The 20,257-nt window shown below is 45.2% G+C and overlaps 1 protein-coding gene across 3 annotated transcripts in view; it reads right to left on the bottom strand.

Moving 5' to 3' along the window:
- The window catches only part of SENP7 (SUMO specific peptidase 7), a 177,379-nt gene that overhangs the window by 108,235 nt on the left and 48,887 nt on the right, over nucleotides 1–20,257 (bottom strand). For all 3 annotated transcript variants that reach the window (XM_069757698.1, XM_069757699.1, XM_069757700.1), the window contains exons 6-7: nucleotides 8,608–8,756; nucleotides 370–730 (exon numbers count right to left, since the gene is read on the bottom strand). In XM_069757698.1, the coding sequence (XP_069613799.1) occupies nucleotides 370–730; nucleotides 8,608–8,756 (510 nt within the window). The remainder of the gene's footprint in view (nucleotides 1–369; nucleotides 731–8,607; nucleotides 8,757–20,257) is intronic.

Genomic DNA, 20,257 nt, shown 5'->3' with positions numbered 1-20,257 from the left:
AGAGGATGATCTAAGGACCCTTACTAATAAATATCCTTCTATATATTTGACTTATGAAATATATGCCAGAATTATAATGTAATTTAAACACATTACAGAAGAAAATTAATACAATTGTGTCCTCAACGTTTCGGCACATCTCAAAAAAGAAAAAGAAAAAAAAGGTTGCACAATAGGTCATATATTTGTAGTGTACCATCATTTTCTACTCTTTTTTTTTTCACTTCAATAGTCATCATAAACCCTATAATAAATGTCCCCAATATTTAGGGATCAGATGAGTCAGTGTCCAGTTTTGGAGATAGTAACTCTACAGCTTTCTTAGAAGGCAAGCATATTTTCCTCAAACAAGGTACATAAATCACTTACTTGGCTCTGATGGCAGATTTTTTTTCCTGACAATTTGCACATGCATCCTTTTTCTGCATAGCCGGTTTCTGTAAGACTGTGAACTGTTCATTGGTGGATCCACTACAGAGCAACCAAGTGAAGACTTATTACTTTCCTTACACGTCCTGGCCGCTCTGTCTTTGATAGTGGGAGATGATTTCAGAGGACACTCCGAACCAGATTCCGATGAAGGGGATGGAGTTTTAGCTACAGAAGGATGCACAGATACATCTTTTGGTGAAGTAGGGGTCTTCTTATTCTGGTACTCCGCTCTCTTGCAGCAGTACGTTTTTTCCCGTGTATTTGGTGAGTTAACGTTATTATTCTTCACTGAATTTTTCTGCAAAGAAAAACACATAATGAATAATGGTCTCTATCATATACCAAAATAAATAAGTGCAACAATATGCTCACAGTTTCCTCTTTAAAGGGAACCTGTCACCCCTAAAATCGAGGGTGAGCTAAGCCCACCGGCATCAGGGGCTTATCTACAGCATTCTGTAATGCTGTAGATGAGCCCCCGATGTCACCTGAAAGATAAGAAAAAGAGGTTATATTATACTCACCTGGGCGGGCGGTCCGATCCGGTGGGCGTCGCTGTCCGGTCCGGGGCGTCCCATCTTCATAGCATGACATCCTCTTCTGGTCTTCACGCTGCGGCTCAGGCGTACTTTGTCTGCCCTGTTGAGGGCAGAGCAAAGTACTGCAGTGCACAGGCGCCGGGAAAGGTCAGAGGCCCACGCCTGCACACTGCAGTACTTTGCTCTGCCCTCAACAGGGCAGACAAAGTACGCCTGCGCCTGAGCCGCAGCGTGAAGACCACAGGAAGACGTCATCTGATGAAGATGGGAGGCGCCGGACCGGACTGCGACACTTATCGGACCGGACCTGCAGCAGGACCGCCCCTGGGTGAGTATAATCTAACCTCTTTTTCTTATCTTTTAGGATACATTGGGGGCTTATCTACAGCATTCCAGAATGCTGTAGATAAGCCCCTGATGCTGGTGGGCTTAGCTCACCCTCGATTTTGGGGGGGGGGGGGGGGGTGACAGGTTCCCTTTAAAGGTTACAATCAGAAAATACGGATATGGGCTTCATTGTTTAGCTGTTCAGCATCCTTCTCTCCTATTGTGAGTGCTGCAATAGCCCAATACTCAGCTGTGTTCCCTCTTGCCACTGCTTACCATGGAGGACCATGGCATGAAGTCTACCATTACAGTACTATCTCCGAACACTTTCCCCATATATCAAGGATGCTTCGCAGTACGCTTTCCAATAATCGCCTACGACCCACATCTGAATGCCCACCAAGTCTCTCCTGCTAGTCGGCTAAGAGATTTTGCATTCACAAAATCAGCACTGCTTCCCATAATGGCGGTAAAAGTTTTTTCTTTTTTGCAAGAAACTATAGAACCTGCTGTAAAGTCCCTGTCATTATGGAATAAAGAATATCTCTCGGTATTTGCAAAAATATCTCAATTTGGAAATTGGAGGTCCATGGGAATTTTAGATGTTAACCAGTTAATCAATAACAGTGCACTTAAAACCTTTGAATGCTTACAGCAGGAATTTCACCTGAAAGAAGTTGATTTCAACACTCCTTAAACCTGCATATAAAGCCCGATGCAAGTTAAATAATTTTATAGTTCAGAGAGATATTAATTCAGACACTATATGCTCAACAGGGCTTACTAAGGGAGTGATTTCCTGCATAATTGATGACTTGATACTTATCTTTCTGAAAAAATTGGGAATTGAATTTGTGGGTCATTTCTGAAGACAAGTGGTCCCCAGTCTCTCACTAAGTGAACCTGCTAGACTTTCACAGTTGCATGTCATACATAGAGTTTACAGATCACCAGTGGTGTTGTTAAAAACGGCCATCAGACCCAACTCTAACTACTCACGCTGTTCTGGGGAGGAATCAGGAATATTTCACATGTTATGGTCTTGCAATTATATACATTTTGGATTGTGGTTCTTGATAGTGAGGAGCAAGCGTGCACTGATATTCTGTTATCCGACCATGTTCGGGTGTTATTCGAGAATCTTGGGAGTGCTCGAGTCCCCACAGCTGTGTGATTCACGGCAGTTGGCAGCAACATATGCGGGGATTGTCTGTCTGTTAGGCACGTGTTGAGGTTGTCTAACAGCCGCAAATGATGCAGCCGCAGGGACTCAAACATAATCTACGAGCACTACCAAGATGCTCTGATAAAACCCAAGCATGCTCAGATAACAAGATATCCGAGCACGTGCGCTCATCACTAGTTCTTAACCTTATAGAATTGCCCTATGAATGTACAGTGCCTAAAGACCCCCTGAGTTGTATTCTGGGGTACGGCGCTGAGCTACGTGTGGAAGAGGTGGGAAAAATAGCCATTACATGCCTGTTGTTCGAAGTCAGGAAATTAATTGCTAAAAATTTGATCTCCGAGAGACCTCCACGCCGCAGGGAATACATCAAACATGTGAAATGTCTTATATTGGTTGAAAAATTGATTTTATTCCAAAAGGAAAAGAAGTGCATATTTTGACAAATTTTAATCTTCTTGGGAGGGCTGTAACTATTAAATTTTTGTGGCTTAATGTTGTGCTAAAGAGCCTTAAAAGATTCTCTATATGTCTGGACTGCACGATGGTTAGCTGGTCCGGACAAAAGTGTGAAGAGACATGTAGATGTTTTGGCCTTTATATTCCTATGTGTACTGCAATTTGGGCTCTGGTCAAGTACAACTGGCGTGTAAAAGGGTGGGAGGAAGAGATGGGATACAAATGTGCTGATCTGGATATCCAGTTTTTTTTCATTCTGTAAATGTTTTAAAATCAATAAAAATTAACTTGATTTTTTTTTTAAATTTTTAAAGTCTCTGTCATAAATATTGTCCAACCCAAATTTCTCCATTTTATTCTGGAGTCTCTGTTCACCCAAAGATGAATTTTCCCTGTTAATAGGCAGTGGACAACAAGACAGGAGGAACAGAGGGACCGAGTGGTAGCCCACTTAACGACTGCCGATACGCCTTTTAACGGCGGCAGTTAAGGGTACTTATTCCTCAGCGCCACGTTTTAACGCGCTGAGAAATAAGGTTATAGCGCCCCCCCAGCATCAGACATCCTCAGGGGTCTCGGCTACCCCCAGAGAACATGTTTCGGGTCAGTTTCTACCGACCCCAGGGTTGCGATCACCATTCACAGAATAATGGTGACCCCCCAAAAAAAAAGTAGGAATTAGTCCTATCGGTAACATACCGTATTTTCTGGTGTATAAGACGACTGGGCGTATAAGACGACCCCCAACTTTTCCATATAAAATATGGAGTTTGGGATATACTCGCCGTATAAGACAGGGGTTATCTTATACGCCCAGTCATCTTATACGGCATGTGCGGTGCGGATTCTGACAAGGTGGCTCTTTTAATTATGCTCCCTGCACACGCTGAAATAAACGTTTATAAAATGTGCCCCCTCATACCGTGAAATCGTCCCGGGGGCAGATCTTTCCCCCCTAATCAGACGCAGCACAGCAGTCACTCCGGGCCTGTGCATGCCGCCACCTCTTACTTCATTAGCGTTCCCGGCGCCTGCGCTGTATTTTTTTCCGGGCATGCGTAGTTGCGCTGCCCTTCGAACTTACAGAGCAGGCGCCAGGGACGCTAATGAAGTAAGAGGAGGCAGCGCCTGGCGCGCACAGGTCTGGAGTGACGGCTGTGCTGCGTCTGATTAGGGGGGGAAGGACCCGCCCCCCGAGTCGATTTCACGGTATGAGGAGGCACATTTTATAAGCGTTTATTTCAGCGTGTGCAGGGAGCATAACTAAAAGAGCCACCTTGTGAGAATGCAGCATTAGTGCTGCACAAGGTGGCTCTTTTAGTTACAAACGCCTGAGGAGGGTGACAGGTTCCCTTTAAGTAGTCCGTCTTACCCGGCTTCAAGACATCCGATTCGTCCTCCTTCCAATCAAAGCTGCTGCTCATTGTAATCTTGCCTGCTGCTTCAGACAGCGCATGTGCCCCACGGAGCGCACGCTGCTTACTGGGTCAGTTCCTGCTGTTTGTAGAAGCCGAGCCCCCTCCAGGAGCCCCAGAAGGCCTGCAATTCCCGGACCTCCCCCCCCCCCCCCCCCCGGAAATCGTCACCGCTCTACTTCCGGTGTCATGGCGTGCTGGCCTGGAGGGAGACGCCGACCCGGCGAGCGGCAGCTTCTCAGCCACCTGCCCGCATCGCCGGATCAAGTATCGCGGACGCCCACCCAGACGGCACCGCACAGCAGCTGCGGACCAGGGTCCTCCAGGGAATCCGGCTGACGTCAGGAGCACTCAGCTTCACCGATCGCTGAGGGACCTCTCGCGGTATCATGGGCTCACACCATCGCCCTCTGCTCCAGGACCCCAATGGAGGAACTGGAGCTTTCCAGGTAAATCTAATCTTCGCACCTCTGTGATCCTCTCCTGCGTCTGTCCCTGTTAGGAACAGGAAAAACACTGAAGGGTGGAGGTGGAGAGGGGCTATTTAACCTCTTCTGTGTTTCCTGTCCCAATCAAGGATATGAAGGACAACCTCCTGGTGGTGCTGTCAGGAGTGACGTCCTGGAAAAGTCTGATTTCCCATTTTAATTTCATTCTCTCCTAGCACATCAGAGGAGAGAGAAATGAGGTCCCCCATCCCTGGACCTTCCTGCATCCCCCCCCAGTCCTGTCCCCCGACATCTTATTCTGGGAAGAAAATGGCGGGCGGAATGTGCAGTGCGCCCGCCGAGATCTGCTAGCCGGCACCGAAAGGAAATTTTTTCCTATTGGTTCATTTTGATCACTGTGATAGACCCCATCACAGTGATCAAAATAAAAAAAAAAAACAGTAAATCAAACCCCCCTTTCCCCCTTATCACCTCCTTAGTTAGGTAAAAATAATATAAAATTTAAAAAAAATTATTTATTTCCATTTTTCCATTAGAGTTAGTGTTGGGCTAGGGCTAGAGTTGGGGCTAGGGCTTGGTCTAGGGTTGGCGCTAGGGTTAGGATTAAGGTTAGGGTTGAGATTAGGGTTAGGGGTGTGTTAGGGTTATGGTTGGGATTAGGGGTGTGGTGGGGTTAGGGTTGGAGATAGAATTGGGGGTTTCCACTATTTAGGAACATCAGGGGGTCTCCAAACGCAACATGGCACCCACTGCTGATTCCAGCCAATTTTGCGTTCAAAAAGTCAAACTGTGCTCCCTCCCTTCTGAGTATTGCCAAAAAACGTCACGTGCCCGAAAATGTTACCAATAAACACGTCAACTCGTCCTGCAAAAAACAAGACCTCACATGACTCTGTGGACCCAAATATGGAAAAATTATAGCTCTCAAAATGTGGTAACGCAAAAAATATTTTTTGCAATAAAAAGCGTCTTTCAGTGTGTGACAGCTGCCAATCATAAAAATCCGCTAAAAAAAACTGCTATAAAAGTAAATAAAACCCACCTTCACCACCCCCTTAGATAAGGACAGCACGGGCAGCACGGTGGCTCAGTGGATAGCACTGCAGCCTTGCAGCGCTGGGGTCCTGGGTTCGAATCCCACCCAGGACAACATCTGCAAAGAGTTTGTATGTTCTCTCCGTGTTTGCGTGGGTTTCCTCTGGGTACTCCGGTTTCCTCCCACATTCCAAAGACATACTGATAGGGAATCTAGATTGTGAGCCCCATCGGGGACAGTGATGATAATGTGTGCAAAACTGTAAAGCGCTGCGGAATATGTTAGCGCTATATAAAAATAAAGATTATTTATTTCCATTTTCCCATTAGGGTTAGGGCTAGGGTTGGGGCTAGGGTTAAAGCTACAGTTAGGGTTAGGGCTAGGGTTAGGGCTAGGGTTAAGGCTAAAGTTAGGGTTAGGGTTGGGGCTAAAGTTAGGGTTAGGATTACATTTACGGTTGGGAATAGGGTTGGGATTAGGGTTAGGGGTGTGTCAGGGTTAGAGGTGTGTTTAGGGTTACCGTTGAGATTAGGGTTAGGGGTGTGTTTGGATTAGGGTTTCAGTTATAATTGGGGGGTTTCCACTGTTCAGGCACATCAGGGGCTCTCCAAACGCGACATGGTGTCCGATCTCAATTCCAGCCAATTCTGCGTTGAAAAAGTAAAACAGTGCTCCTTCCCTTCCGAGCTCTCCCGTGTGCCTAAACAGGGGTTTACCCCAATATATGGGCTATCAGCGTACTCAGGAAAAATTGGACAACAACTTTTGGGGTCCAATTTCTCCTGTTACCCTTGGGAAAATACAAAACTGGGGGCTAAAAAATAATTTTTGTGGGAATTTTTAATTTTTACGGCTCTGCATTATAAACTGTAGTGAAACACTTGGGGGTTCAAAGTTCTCACAACACATCTAGATAAGTTCCTTGGGGGGTCTAGTTTCCAATATCGGGTCACTTGTGGGGGGTTTCTACTGTTTAGGTACATTAGGGGCTCTGCAAACGCAATGTGACGCCTGCAGACCAATCCCTCTAAGTCTGCATTCCAAATGATGCTCCTTCCCTTCCGAGCTCTGCCATGCACTCAAACGGTGGTTCCCCCCCACATATCGTGTATCAGCGTACTCAGGACAAATTGTACAACAACTTTTCGGGTCCAATTTCTCCTGTTACCCTTGGGAAAATACAAAACTGGGGGCTAAAAAAAATTTTTTGTGGGAAATTTTTTTTTTTTCATTTTTATGGCTCTGCATTATAAACTTCTGTGAAGCCCTAGGTGGGTCAAAGTGCTCACCACACCTCTAGATAAGTTCCTTAGGGGGTCTACTTTCCAAAATGGTGTCACTTGTGGGGGGTTTCAATGTTTAGGCACATCAGGGGCTCTCCAAACGCAACATGGCGTTCCATCTCAATTCCAGTCAATTTTGCATTGAAAAGTCAAATGGCACTCCTTCGCTTCCGAGCTCTGTCATGCGCCCAAACAGTGGTTTACCCCCACATATGGGGTATCGGCGTACTCAGGACAAATTGTACAACAACTTTTGGGGTCCATTTTCTCCTGTTACCCTTGGTAAAATAAAACAAATTGGAGCTGAAGTAAATTTTTTGTGAAAAAAGTTAAATATTCATTTTTATTTAAACATTCCAAAAATTCCTGTGAAACACCTGAAGGGTTAATAAAATTCTTGAATGTGGTTTTGAGCACCTTGAGGGGTGCAGTTTTTAGAATGGTGTCACACTTGGGTATTTTCTATCATATAGACCCCTCAAAATGACTTCAAATGAGATGTGGTCCCTAAAAAAAATGGTGTTGTAAAAATGAGAAATCGCTGGTCAACTTTTAACCTTTATAACTTCCTAACAAAAAAAAATTTTGGTTTCAAAATTGTGCTGATGTAAAGTAGACATGTGGGAAATGTTACTTATTAAGTATTTTGTGTGACATATCTCTGTGATTTAATTGCATAAAAATTCAAAGTTGGAAAATTGCAAAATTTTCTAAATTTTCGCCAAATTTCCGTTTTTTTCACAAATAAACGCAGGTAATATCAAAGAAATTTTACCACTAGCATGGAGTACAATATGTCACAAGAAAACAATGTCGGAATCATCAGGATCCGTTGAAGCGTTCCAGAGTTATAATCTCACAAAGGGACAGTGGTCAGAATTGTAAAAATTGGCCTGGTCATTAACGTGCAAACCACCCTTGGGGGTAAAGGGGTTAAGTGCCAAATTGGCTTTGTCACTAAGGGGTTAAGGCTATGTTCACAAGTTGCGTTTTATTTTCTGCATGCAAAACTTTCTGAAAGCTGCTCCAAAAAAAAAAAAAAAAAAAAAAAAAGCAGGTTTTACTGTGTTTTTGTTGTCTCTTGTGCACGCTGAGAAACTTTAGTGCCTCACAAAAAAATCATGATGCAACTTCCTTTACGTTTTTGCACCAAAACACAGCAAAACCTAATTTCTGCATTTTTGCTGCCTGTTTTCCAAATCAGTCAGGAAAAAAACAAAACAATGTGCGTGCATGAGATTTCTGAAATCTCATAGCCTTTGCTGGCACTGTAAAAAGCAGCTTATAATTTGCATTAAAGAAAAAACACTGCAAAAACGCATTGTGTGAACATAGCCTAAAAGTGACTTTCAAAGGGTAAAAAAGGCAACATTTTTTAAATAAATTTGCAGTTTTCATGCATGTCACCAATACTATTAGATATTTTATCTAAATATGTGTCTTCACAATTACCTGCCTGAGACAGACATATGGCTACTCACACATTCAAGATCAGCTGCTTTTGATACATTTGAGCTTCCTTCTTCACTGCTGTTTTTCAGCACTCCAAAGTTGAGGTCTTTTTGTGGAGAAGTAGGTGTATTGCTGACATCCCTGCAGGCAGTATTCAATGAGGTTTCCCGAGTCTGTTCTGTTGGATTTAAGTAAAATTGAATATAAACTGAATCATTAAAAAACTGATTTCCCAAAGTCAAAAGTGTACACATAACGGCTCCAATTCAAAGAGTATTTGGCAGAAATTTGGGGTAAAAGTTTAAATTGCTGCAAAAATGTTGGCATAACGAGTAACAGAACAAAAATGTACTTATTTTTTGAGGCCCACTTCAGTGACACCAAGCACCATCAAAATGTTTAATGTCACTGATTATTTATTTTACTGGAGCGACCCCATGAAGCAAAACACATTAGTGAAACGTGCATCGATTTGTGCAGCAACTGGTCTTTTTTGTCCATTATGGCCACAGGTAATCTATTAGGCTTCATAGACTGAATATGTTACAACTATACAGCAATACACATATACCTAATGTGAGATGTGATTTTCATATAAATGGTGGCTACTATAGCAATTACAATATTAATCTTGTATTGACCAGCTCATATGGGTTGGTAATGTGTCTCTTAGTACTACCTTGGAATATTATAGGTTATCACATTTTTTGGGCAATATGGTACTTAAATATCTTGTACACCTTATGCCCATGACATATTGGACTACTGCTGCCTTTCATGGTTTCTGTTTTGATGTCCATACTAAGTTGTGATTTTTTGATGACAGTTTTTTCTGTTATCTTTCCTGTATTTTATCTATCTTGATAACATTTGATATTTTTTATATTTCTGGATCATAGTGTTGATTCACTCTATAGGTGTAAATGTACATAGAGAGCCTGGTGTGGGTGGGTTTAGCTTTCTCAGCTCTGCTTAATGCTGCATCTAAGAGCTCTGTGTCACAACTGCTGCTCCCAGTAAACTAAGTGATCATTGGAATTAGGCTCACTTGCCACATATTATGCTACTCTCAGATTAAATAGCAAAAACCTGCTGACAAATTCCCTTTAACTGAACATAACTTATATACTCAAGTATAAGCCGACTTGAGTATAAGCCTAGGGTGGGAAATGCAGCAGCTACTGGTAAATTCCAAAAATAAAAATAGATACCAAAAAAAGTAAAATTAATTGAGACATCAGTAGGTTAAGTGTTTTGAATATCCATATTGAATCAGGAGCCCCATATAATGCTCCATAAAGATCATGATGGGCCCCATAAGATGCTCCAAAGAATATTATGCCCAATATAATGCTGCACAAAGGCTGATGGCCCCATAAGATGCTCCATAGAACAATATACTCCGTATGATGCTGCTGTTGTGATGAAACAAAAAAAAAAAAAAAAGACAAACTCACCTCATCGCTGGGCGCCAAGTGCCGGGGGCCTGAGCAGGCGGGGACATCGGCACGCCACTGTGTCTTCCGACTCTCTGCAGTGACTGTTCAGGCAGAGGGCGCACACTAAACACGTCATTGCGCCCTCTGACCTGAAAGTCACTGCTAGAGGGTGTGGAAGTCAGCGCGGCGGTGGAACGAGGACAGGTGAATATTGCATGGCTCACCGTCCCGTCATACTCACCCCCTCCCGGCGCGGTCTCTCTGTATGTCCCTGCTTCTCCAATGGTCTCCGGCGTGCGCCGGCAGCTTGTTCCTGTGTTCAGCGGTCACATTGTACAGCTCATTAAAGTAATGAATATGCGCTCCACGCCTATGGGAGTGGAGTCGCGTCCATATTCATTACTTTAATAAGCGGTACCACGTGACCGCTGAACACAGGAAGAGCTGCAGGCGCCGGAGACCATCGGAGAAGCAGGGAAGTGCAGAGACTGCGCTGGGAGCAGGTGAGTATGATGTGACAGCCGCCACTCCTGCTGCTCCCCCGCCGACCCCCTGGAACAATGACTCAAGTATAAGCCGAGAGGAGCACTTTCAGCCTAAAAAAAATGGGCTGAAAATCTTGGCTTATACTAGAGTATATACCAGTATTTCCCAAACTCCAGTCCTCACGGACCCCACGGGTCATGTTTTCAGGATTTCCATAGTGTTGCACAGGTGAGACAATTCCTGATGCCTTGATGATACTTCCACTACTTGCGCAATACTAAGGAAATCCTGAAAACATGACCTGTGGGGTCCGTGAGGACTGGAGTTTGGGAAACACTGGTATATATGGTACCTACTTAAAGGGAACCTGTGACCCCCAAAATCGATGGTGAGGTAAGCTCACCATCATCAGGGGCTTATCTACAGCATTCTGTAATGCTGTAGATAAGCAGCCGATGTTACCTGAAAGAGGAGAAAAAGACGTTAGATTATACTCACCCAGGGGCGGTCCTGCTCTGATGGGTGTCTCAGGTCCGCTCCGGCGCCTCCCATCTTCATTCCATGACGTCCTTTTCTGGTCTTCACGCTGCGGCTTCGGCGCAGGTGTACTTTGTCTGTCCTGTTGAAGGCAGAGGAAAGTCCTGCAGTGCGCAGGCACCTGAAAGGTCAGAGAAGCGTGAAGACCAGAAGAGGACGTCATGGAATGAAGATGGTAGGCGCACGAGCGGACCTGAGGCACCCATTTGACCAGACCGCAGCGGGACCGCCCCTGGGTGAGTATAATCTAACCTTTTTTTCTCCTCTTTCAGGTTATATCGGGGGCTTATCTACAGCATTACAGAATGCTGTAGATAAGCCCTTGATGACGGTGAGCTTACCTCACCATCGATTTTTGGGGTGACAGGTTCCCTTTAAATACATAACAATTATTTCCATTTCAAAGATTTCAATAGTCTTTAGTAGGGATGAGCAGACCCCTGGATGTTCATGTCTGTCGGGTTTGGCCTAACTTTTTTTTTTTTTAAGTTTGGTTTGGTTACCAGAACAGTAGCCGATCTTTCTACCGAACCCCATTCAAGTGAATGGGGGGGCCCGAACAACCGTTGGTTCCTACACTGTCATCAGTGTGACAATGTTGGAAACACTGGCTCTGACAGGCGGTAACTTTACTAAAGTCACCACCGGCCACAGATGCTGGGTATCGTGGACCGCTGCGGGTTCCCATGCTGTCACACAGAGGACAGCATGTGAAAAGGTGGTTGTGACTGATGAAAAGTTTACCGCCAGTCAGGCGTCACCTGATGACTATTACTCTCAACATAGTACGCCTAGACTCACTGATAGCAACGACAGCAGGCGACGCTGGTCAGAGTATTCACCAACCGACGCCTGTGCACAGCAAGAAATATATACATGACATATACCGTATATACTCGAGTATAAGCCGAGATTTTCAGCCCATTTTTGGGGCTGAAAGTCCCCCTCTCGGCTTATACTCGAGTCATACCCAGGGGTCGGTAGGGGAGGGGGAGCGGGGGCTGTCTAATTATACTCACCTGCTCCTGGCGCGGTCCCTGCACGTCTTTTCCCCGGAGCCGGCAGCTTCATCCTGTAGTGAGCGGTCACATGATACCGCGCATTACAGTAATGAATATGCGGCTCCACCTCCCATAAGGGTGGAGCCGCATATTCATTACTGTAATGAGCGGTAACGGTGAGCGGTAACGGTGACAACTCAGTACAGGAAGAAGCAGCAGCGCCGGGAAGCAGGGACTGCACCACACCAGGAGCAGGTGAGTATAACGGGGAGGGGAAGCGCTGCGCGATATTCACCTGCTCCTCGTTCCAGCCGCTGACGCTGTCTTCAGCAGTGACGCTCAGGTCAGAGGGCGCGGTGACGTAGTTAGTGCGCGCCCTCTGCCTGAACGTCAGTGCTGAAGATGAAGCGGCGCCAGAACGAAGTCAGGTGAATATTGAAAGTGTCGGGGGCCTGAGCGACGGAGAGGTGAGTATGTGGTTTTGGTTTTTTTATCGCAGCAACAGCAAATGGGGCAAGTGTCTGTATGGAGCATCTTATGGGACCATAACGTTTGTGCAGAACTATATGGGGCAAGTGTCTGTATGGAGCATCTTATGGGGCCATAACGTTTGTGCGGCACTATAATGGGGCAAGTGTCTGTATAGAGCATCTTATGGGGCCATAACGTTTGTGCAGCACTATATGGGGCAAGTGTCTGTGTAGAGCAGAGGTCCCCAACTCCAGTCCTCAAGGCCCACCAACAGGTCATGTTTTCAGGATTTCCTTAGTCTTGCCCAGGTATTAATTGCATCACCTGTGCAATGCAAAGGAAATCCTGAAAACATGACCTGTTGGTGGGCCTTGAGGACTGGAGTTGGGGACCTCTGGTGTAGAGCATCTTATGGGGTCATAACGTTTGTGCAGCACTATAATGGGGCAAGTGTCTGGATAGAGCATCTTATGGGGCCATAACGTTTGTGCAGTACTATATGGGGCAAGTGTCTGTATGGAGCATCTTATGGGGCCATAACGTTTGTGCAGCACTATATGGGGCAAGTGTCTGTATAGAGCATTTTATGGGACCATAACGTTTGTGCAGCACTATAGTGGGGCAAATGTCTGTATAGAGCATCTTATGGGGTCATAACGTTTGTGCAGCACTATATGGGGCAAGTGTCTGTATGGAGCATCTTATGGGGCCATAATGTTTGTGCAGCACTATAATGGGGCCAATGTCTGCATAGAGCATCTTATGGGGCCATAACGTTTGTGCAGCACTATATGGGGCAAGTGTCTGTATAGAGCATCTTATGGGGCCATAACGTCTGTGCAGCACTATATGGGGCAAGTGTCTGTATAGAGCATCTTATGGGGCCATAACGTTTGTGCGGCACTATAATGGGGCAAGTGTCTGTATAGACCATCTTATGGGACCATAACATTTGTGCAGCACTATAATGGGGCAAGTGTCTGTATAGAGCATCTTATGGGGCCATAACGTTTGTGCAGCACTATAATGGGGCAAGTGTCTGTATAGAGCATCTTATGGGGCTATAACGTTTGTGCAGCATTTTATGGGGCATAATATTCTATGGAGCATCTTATGGGGCCATCAACTTTAGTGCAGCATTATATCAGACATCATATTCTATGGAGCATCTTATGGGGCCATCAACCTTTGTGCAGCATTATATGGGGCATAATATTCTATGGAGCATCTTATGGGGCCATCAACCTTTGTACAGCATTATATGGGGCATATTTTAATATGGAGCATCTTATGGGGCCCATCATAAACTGTATGGAGCAATATATGGGGCTCCTGATTCAATATGGATATTCAAAAACACTTAACCTACTGATGTCTCAATTAATTTTACTTTTATTGGCATCTATTTTTACTTTTGACATTTACCGGTAGCTGCTGCATTTCCCACCCTAGGCTTATACTCGAGTCATTAAGTTTTCCCAGTTTTTTGTGGCAAAATTAGGGGGGTCGGCTTATACTCGGGTCGGCTTATACTCGAGTATATACGGTAATTAGTGCAGTGTGTGTGTGCTTTTGTGCTAGTACGTGTATTAATCGAAGAAATAAAAGAAAAATAATCCCCTTTTACCAATACCCAGCTGAGGGAAAGCAGAAAGCTGGTGTTATTATTTTGGGAAAAGGCCAATATCCATGAAGCTTCCCCAGGCCATTAACCCCTTTACCCCCAAGGGTGGTTTGCACGTTAATGACCGGGCCAATTTTTACAATTCTGACCACTGTCCCTTTATGAGGTTTTAACTCTGGAACGCTTCAACGGATCCCAGTGATTCTGACATTGTTTTCTCGTGACATATTGTACTTCATGATAGTGGTAAAATTTCTTTGATATTACCTGCGTTTATTTGTGAAAAAAACGGAAATTTGGTGAAAATTTAGCAATTTTCCAACTTTGAATTTTTATGCAATTAAATCACAGAGATATGTCACACAAAATACTTAATAAGTAACATTTCCCACATATCTACCGTTTATACTCGAGTATAAGCTAACCCGAGTATAAGCCGACCCCCCGAATTTTGCCACAAAAAACTGGGAAAACTTATTGACTCGAGTATAAGCCTAGGGTGGAAAATGCAGCAGCTACAGGTGAATTTCAAAAATAAAAATAGATGCTCCATACTGTTCATTATTGCCCCATAAGATGCTCCATATAAAGCTGTGCCACATATAATGCTGCATACCGTTCATTATTGCCCCATAGATGCTCTGTATAAAGCTGTGCCACATATAATGCTCCATACTGTTCATTATTGCCCCATAGATGCTCCATATAAAGCTGTGCCACATATAATGCTCCATATTGTTCATTATTGCCCCATAGATGCTCCATATAAAGCTGTGCCATATATAATGCTCCATACTGTTCATTATTGCCCCATAGATGTGCCATATAAAACTGTGCCATATAGTGCTCTGCACCGTTCATTATGGTCCCATAGATGTGCCATAGAAAGCTCTGCCATATAGTGCTCTGCACCGTTCATTATGGTCCCACAGATGTGCCATAGAAAGCTCTGCCATATAGTGCTCTGCACCGTTCATTATTGCCCCATAGATGTGCCATATAAAACTGTGCTACCGGTATATATAATGCTGCGGCTGCTGCAATAAAAAAAAAAAGCCATACTCACCTCTCTTGCTTGGAGCTCCTCAGCGTCCCGTCTCGGCGTCTCTCCGCACTGACTGTTCAGGCAGAGGGCGGCGCGCACACTAGTACGTCATCACGCCCTCTGACCTGCACAGTCAGAGCCAGAGGACGGGAAGATGGAGCGGCGCCCGGCGTGTGGAACGTGGACAGGTGAATATGTAATACATACCTGCTCCCGGCGTCCCGCTCCTTCTCCCGGACAGCTGGTCTCCGGGTGCCACAGCTTCTTCCTCTGTCAGCTGTCACTGTTACCGCTCATTAGAGGAATGAATATGCGGCTCCACCCCTATGGGAGTGGAGTCCATATTCATAAGTTTAATGAGCGGTCCCACGTGACCGCTGAACAGGGGAAGAGCTGCGGCACCCGAAGACCGTGGAACTGCAGGGACAGCGCCAGGAGCAGGGTGGATAAAAAACAATGTTTTTTTTTTTAAAAATCAAAAAAAAAAAAATCGGATTTTTTTTTATTTAAATCGGATTTTTTTGATTTAAATCGGATTTTTTTTAATAAACTGCTTTTTGAGGAAAATATTTTACCATCCAAAGGTTCTTCCATCATGAGATAAAGCTGAGTTGTTTAACTCAGTAGAATAAAGGCTGTATATGTGTAACATTCACAATGCCATGCTCTTCCAGAGGTTTCTGTAGGATTAGTGGGCAGTTTCTCTCCTATATTATCACAGACGCTCGCTTTACTTACGCAGTTCTCAAAACTGAATTTGACTCCGCAGAGGTCCCAGCCTCTTCTTCACGGCAAAAATAGGGATTTTTGTGTACTCACCGTAAAATCCTTTTCTCCGAGCCATTCATTGGGGGACACAGACCGTGGGTGTATGCTGCTGCCAATAGGAGGCTGACACTAAGTGATACAAAAACAGTTAGCTCCTCCCCTGCAGTATATACCCTCCTGCTGGCTCTCAGCTAACCAGTTCGGTGCAAAAGCAGTAGGAGATCAATAACAATATATGAGCGTATAGCATGTCATATTCTAAAAAACAAGCATAAGCTAATAACAGGGTGGGAGCTGTGTCCCCCAATGAATGGCTCGGAGAAAAGGATTTTACGGTGAGTACACAAAAATCCCTATTTCTCCTTCGCCTCATTGGGGGACACAGACCGTGGGACGTCCCAAAGCAGTCCCTGGGTGGGGACAACAATAGATCAGGCCCTGTGTAACCGCTACTTACAAGTGCGCCACCGCGGCCTGCAGAGTCCGCCTGCCCAGACTCACATCTGTGGAAGTGTGGGAATTATAGTGCTTCAAGAATGCATGCGGACTGGACGAATCCGCAAGCTTGCAGGCGTGCCTTGCTGACGCCTGGTGCCTAGAACCCTTGATAGACAGGGAGATAGGCTGACATCTAGCACGGAAGGACTCCTGGATGGTGAAAAGAATTCACCATGTTATCATGGTCGATGAAACGGCTAAACCCTTCCTGAAAATGTCAGGAAGCCTTCCTCTACCGTCAGGAAGCCCAAACAAAATGTCCAACCTTCAGAAGGACGCTGTCCTCAAGACGTACCTACTCAGAGCACTCACTTCGTCCAGAATATGGGGGATCTTATTTCATTTTGTGGACTGGAGCCAAAAGAGATGAGGGAAGAACTATGCCCTCATAACTGTGGTAATAGAGTACCACCTTGGTAACAAGGGATGGAGATGGCCTGAGGACAACCTTGCCTCGAAGGTAATAAGGGAAAAAAAGTCTGAAAGAGCAGAGAAGCTAGCTCCGAAGACTTGTCAGAGTGAGAATATCGCAGAGGAGAACGGGGCGACTTTCCCTGATAGTAAAGTCTGCCCGGATGAAAAAGGAGCCTACTGTAAGGCTCCTAGGAATAATAAGGTCCCAATGATCTAACGGTATGCGATAGGGAAGAACTACGTGTGAAAACTCCCTGTGAGAAAGTCCCTACTTGCAGTTGTGCTGCGATAAGGCGAGAAGATACTAGCTCCGCAAACAAAAAACGGACGTGGTCAGTGCGGATCTCCGAGGATCACTGGGGCCCCTTTCTGCTTCCGAAAGGCTTTCGGAAGCAGTGGAAGGGAAGTTATGGAAACTGGTACCACGGCAGAACCAGAGCATGGAGAGCGATGGCTCTTGGATCTCGAGGCCGAACCACGAACTCGAGTACATTGGCCTTCAGTCTGGATGTCATCCCACCTACAACTGGAGAGCTCCAGTAAGGACAGATCTGATGGAAGACTTCGGGGTGAAGTTCCCACTGACTTGAGGCGGAACCCTGACGGCTGAATTTGTTTGCCGTTCAGAGTTCTACTTCTGGGATATATACTACCGAGATCACCGAATAATAGACTTCGGCCCATCAGAGAAAGTGAGGAACCTCGGTCATGGCGCCTGATCGTGGGTACCTGCTAGATGACTGACGTAAGGCACCGCCGTGGCATTATCCAATTGAATTCGGATAGGGTGACCCGCCAGAAGGCAGTGGACCTGATGTAAGACTACCGTTCGGATCTCCAGAACAATGATGGGGAGAAGAAGACTGGCATTGGTAGTTACTAATAACCATTGAACCGGGAGAAAGGCCCTGGATAAAGAAGGAGCTCAGAGACTATTGTCTGAAAGTCTATTTGACTTGCTGAAAACGAGCGGAGCGAAGGAAACCGCTTCCATTGTCGTCACCATTTTTCCTCAGAACTCTCTTAGCAAATCGAATGAAATGAGGGGTGAGTAATCAAGTCCTCAGAACTCTCCTTGCGCGAGCTCCCTGTTGAAGGGCCATGACCTTGTCTCGAGGAAGAAATACCATCCTTCTAGAAGTGTGCAGGATCATCCTCAAAAAGGATATCTGCTGGGCTGACAATGAGGAGAACTTGTCTAAGTGTAGCTGCCAGCCCAGGAGAGAAGGTATCGCAAGAGATATAGACGACTCAGCGTAGTCCTGGAAGGGCGGCTAGACAGACCAAACAGGGCAGGACGAGCACGCCTCTAGAGTGCAAGAGAAACATGACATCCGCCATGACCCGAGCGAACACTCTGGGTGCGGAAGCAAGTCCAAAGGACAAGGTTGTGACATGAAAATGCTGTTGACGAATGGAAAGGCGAAGGAATTTTTGCAGAGGGCAAGCAACCCGAATGTCGATGGATGCCGGAAACTGCACCTTTTTCTGTTGAAGTAATGGCTGAGCGGAGGAACTCCATCCAAAGAAGGAGGACCATGTCAAAGGTTGTTAGAAGTTTGAGGTCCAGGGTCGATCTTACTTTTCGCTCCCCTGTTTGGAACCAAGATCCCTTAGATCTAGACTGTGCTGGACAATCCTTATACAATCCTTTGTCAGTCTCCCATTCAAAGGATTTGATTGGCCAGTTGTTGCTGGTGTGAATCAAGTTAGTTAAGGTCTCCAGCCAGGAGACCATTGCTCTAGCAATCCATGCGGCCGCTAGGGAGGATAGAGCGCTGGACTTGAAACCGCAAGACGGAACGAACCAGATTTGCTATCTGACAGTCCGTGGTATTTTTAATTGATGACCCATCAGGTAGGGATACTGGTAGGAATACCACAGGAGATTCTACCCGGTTAACCTGCCACATGGCAGAATGTGCGGCTGCATCCAGCAGGTCATAGTCTCTTGCCATCTCCTCTTTTCACGGTGCAGAGATAAAAATTAGGCACCCTCGATCCATCAACCTCTTAACAGGGAAGTGGAGAGGAATTGTCCGCCTTCTTGCATCATCCACTAAATAGTGGTGATGCAGAGGGGGGAGCTCGTACGCCAAAAAGGGTGCCTCTATATGTCCACAGAGTACAGGTCTCCAGGTGGACAGGACAGGTTGTCTGGCGTTAGGCCTGGATGCAGAAGAGGAAACATGGAGACGACACTCCGTGTGCTCGTCTGTTGATGGTGTGGGGAGATCGGTGCCCTTTAAAGGACCCGTCGCCCTTAAAAAAACAGGCCAGGCATGGCATCCCACGTAGAGGCTTCTGTCCAGTGAATCGCTTATCCGAATTGAATGGCAAATGCTCTCGAGGGAGTTTAGTCTCTGAAGCTCTGGCAAGCTCATGCAATATCCAATCCATATTCAGAGCATTGTTGTCATCAAATCATTGATGAGGGAGCAGGAAACGAAAAACTTCAGTTTTCTAGATACCTGTATGTTTCTAGACGCCTGCACGTTTCTAGAATACTTGCGGCCCCTGCTAGCCGACGGCTCCCATGTAGGATAGGGACCATGTATATTGGTCCTGCGAGCACTCCAAACACAGAGGCTACACAGAGGGATTCAATCCAGGATGCGGCCTAAGTAGTGTATAATCCATAGGTTTCGTCAAACTCAATCTGACAGGTGCCCCGCCCCTATCAAAGTGTATCAAAGTGTGTAACCCCTCCCCTCTCCTTGTCTGACGGCTGGTATCCAGCTGTCCCTCCTTGTTTGATTTCCCCTTTTGATATAGTTTGATATATTTTAATTTGTTGCAGTTTGATATTATTCACGTATTTGTTTTATATTTTTATACGTAGCTCGAGTTTGATTCTGTTAGCTGTGTTTTATTCACAGTGTATCCATATAGTTCAGAACTTATAACACACCAAGCTGTTTATTTGTGTCTCTACTGAACATTAACTAAATGGTGAACATTAACTAAATGTTTATTTTCACAAACAGAAGAGCCAGATTTTCTGTTTGGGTTATCTGCGGGTCAGAGGTTTATAACACCTAGGTCAATTGTTGTTGTATTCGCTTTCCCAATAAATGTTTATTTTCACAAAAAGAAGAGACAGATTTTCTGTTTGTACATGTATTGTACCTGCAGGGTTATGTAGGGTTATCTGCGGGTCATTTGCACAGGCAGTGTGTATTATTTATGTTTTTATAACGCACCATGTTTGATATTTGCTTTCTCTTTTTTGTGTCTGTAGATGGCATCTGAGAAGGTATTTGTGTTTCTACGGAGCATTAACTATGGCTATGTAGGGTTATCTGCGGGTCATGGCAAGTGGTAATGCCAAATTCTGAAAATAGCCATTTTATATTGAATTACTAACATTTTTAACATTTTTCTATTTTATCTCTG

The sequence above is a fragment of the Ranitomeya imitator genome, chromosome 3, assembly GCF_032444005.1.
Source record: "Ranitomeya imitator isolate aRanImi1 chromosome 3, aRanImi1.pri, whole genome shotgun sequence".
Classification (NCBI taxonomy): domain Eukaryota; kingdom Metazoa; phylum Chordata; class Amphibia; order Anura; family Dendrobatidae; genus Ranitomeya; species Ranitomeya imitator.
This window is presented reverse-complemented; position numbering and strand designations above follow the sequence as displayed.